The 2,935-nt window shown below is 35.4% G+C and overlaps 1 protein-coding gene across 1 annotated transcript in view; it reads right to left on the reverse strand.

Annotated features, from left to right (window-relative positions):
• Positions 1-2,935, reverse strand: part of Si (sucrase-isomaltase) — a 64,767-nt gene that overhangs the window by 14,982 nt on the left and 46,850 nt on the right. The window contains exons 33-34 of the mRNA XM_026778945.1: positions 2,617-2,733; positions 1,196-1,283 (exon numbers count right to left, since the gene is read on the reverse strand). Coding sequence (XP_026634746.1) covers positions 1,196-1,283; positions 2,617-2,733 — 205 coding nt within the window. The remainder of the gene's footprint in view (positions 1-1,195; positions 1,284-2,616; positions 2,734-2,935) is intronic.

The raw sequence follows: 2,935 nt of genomic DNA on the forward strand, positions 1-2,935 counted from the left end.
TGTAATTATTTCGGGTATAAAGCTAGCCGAACAGGCGGCCGGGTGCTGGGGATGCAGCTCCACCGCTCCTAATTCAACAGAGTGGTGCCCGATGTGATGGACTAAATCCACTTAAAAACCTGAGAAGGCTTAAAAATAAGGGAGAGAGAATTTAACACAGATTTTTGCTGTTTGTTGATGGCCTACTATAGAGAGATTTCCTGATTCGACAACAACAACAAAAAAAAAAAAAGCTGCGTCATTTTAAATTATGGCTTCTTGGGACTGTGCCTCCAATACAAACTCTGGCTTTAAAGCATTTCAACTGCTTTTATGGGACTCGATGTGATGTTCGATCCTTCCTTGGGATCGGGAGGAGAGTGCTCTGAGATCGTGCTGATGGCTCTCAGCGCTCCCCACCTACACCTGGGCAGACGGCAAAATCAGGCTTAGGCAGGAGGAAGAACATGACGGATTCCTGCCGACATATAGAGAGATGCTTTCAGACTGCACAATGCTCTGCATGTCAGATTTGGCTGTAACTTGGATGAAAAGAGTTTCTGTGCTGTACGCTCAGTCTCAGAGTTAAACTGCTGACTGCGGCGCCAATGTGGACTTGCTATGTGCCTGAAACTATACGCAGCTCAGGGGCACCAAATGGATCTGAGGCAGGAGCGGCTGCTCCATGCTGAACTGTGCTGACCTCAGACAGAAACTACCGTAATTACTGTAATAACAGCACAGTTAAGGTTTAGACTTGACAATAAACAGGCAGTACCGTATTACCCCTACATGGTACAACTTAAGTTTTTAAAAAATGCTTAACATTTTAAAAAATGCTCCTGGATAGTAAAAAAATTATAGATTCACAGTAAAACAGATTTCAGACATAAAAGACCACTAAATGAATCACAATGTTGGATGAATGTACATAGGCTTGAGAGAGAAAAAAAAAAGAGAAAATAAAGTTAATGCCCATAAAAAAAGAATAAAGTCTTTAAAGAGACAAAATACAAATAATTAAGAGATTAAAAAAATAAGCCATATAAAAATAAAAAATTATGAGATATTATACTTGAAGTTGGGCCTACTGCACTGTGAGACTGACTACTGATAATTTATAATTAATTTCCACTTACTGCAACTTAAGGTCTACCTAAACAATAAAAAAAAATAATGGTGCCATATTATAAAAAGTATAGTCATCGGATTCTACCTGGGAAATAAGGTGGGTAATTTAGTGTATCATTTCTGCATCGATTAGTGACAGATCCGTTTACAAAACTCGAAGGCTCATTCATATCCTGAAAAACAAAATAAGAGGTTTGAAGCATTTTACTATACATCTATGAAAAATAATAATTTGAAAACCTTGATAGGTAACACAAGTTTGTACTTCCGGAAGTCAGGAGACTGAAACAGAAGTTTCGTGATCTTGAGGCAGTGGGATACCTGGGGTAGGGAGTTCCCAAAAATCAGCTTGGAGTGTTGGAGTGCACATAAACTAATTGGGTTTGAAGAGTGTTTGCTCCACGTTTCAAAATTGTAATACATTTCATCAAGCTGTACTGTTTAGTTCAGAATACTTAAAGTGATTTCTATAATCTGCCTAATTTTAAAAAAATATTAAATACTGTATTCCTCACTGTAGACAATGCATGTAAGAGTGAATTGAGTAAAATGCTTCCATGATATAAATTTATAATATTATATATCTTAAAACCTTCTCCCCCTCTAACCATTCTTTAAAGATACATTAGCTGTTTTATTTTTTAAAAGACAAATGTAGCATAAAATCTAGACAATTTTAAGGGGGCCTCTCTACACTTGACCTCAGCCCAAAAGCTAGGAAACAAGAAGTCTCTTTACTGAGCACATGGATTAGTCTCTGTAATACTGCAAAATGGACACAAACCTAAATACTTTTTATGAAATGACTTCTCACTCCTGAGAACAGTCTTCGCTGATCTGTGTATAACTCTTTATTATAAAGAATAATTTATATTTTTATAAAACATTCCTCATACTTCAAACATTTGAACATCAAATAGATGTTGATTTTTAATTGAATATTAGGCAATTTTGTATCCCATGTATATGCTCATAGCAGTACCTATATTACATTTTCCTTCTTTAAAAACTAAGACAATTCAGATTTTCATATGCAAAGCATCAGAGCAAGTGATGACATTCTAGAAACCTAGACAAGCATCATGTATATTCTCATGAATTAAATATTTACTTGTAGAAAAATGGATTCTTTTTACACCATCTCAAAACTATACAGCTAAGCGTTGACAAAGATAAGAAAGTTATTTGAAAGGCATCACTTTTTTTGTAAAAGCGTAATATTTGAGTGCGACATTCTTGCATTAGGTAAAAACATAAGTGATTAATATATTTTTGTAACCAGAAACATAGGCTATTTTGATTGCTTAGTCAAGTTGAGAAGCCCATAAAGTTACAGTCATACATATATATTAAACTGTTAAAGGTATGTTTTTAACCATTCTTTTGTATAATAAAATTCAGCAAAAATAAATAGTGAGCTAACCTGCACAGGAAAATATAATCATTGTCAGATATACAAAACTGCTAAAGGATAAATATAAAATAAAATCATAAAAGCTCACTTACAATCCACAAGCCATCAAATCTCATTTGATTATTGTAGAAGTCATAAATTTCTGTTGTCCACCATTCTGATGTGGAGTTCCTGAAGAAGTCTGGAAATGCTACGTGTGCTCTGGAAGCCTAAATAAAAGAAAATTGAGAGGCACACTCAACAACCGAAAAGTGCTCAGAGACGATGTGTATGTGAACAGAACGTTGTCTTCAGATTCTCTAGTTACACATGTGTAACTAGGAAAGGAATAAAAGTTTCCAGAGAAAGAGAAAGCATCTCCCAAATTTATGTGAGTGGTAAGAGAACAGCTTGCCAGGTTGTGGCACATAG

The sequence above is a fragment of the Microtus ochrogaster genome, chromosome 1, assembly GCF_000317375.1.
Source record: "Microtus ochrogaster isolate Prairie Vole_2 chromosome 1, MicOch1.0, whole genome shotgun sequence".
NCBI lineage: Eukaryota > Metazoa > Chordata > Mammalia > Rodentia > Cricetidae > Microtus > Microtus ochrogaster.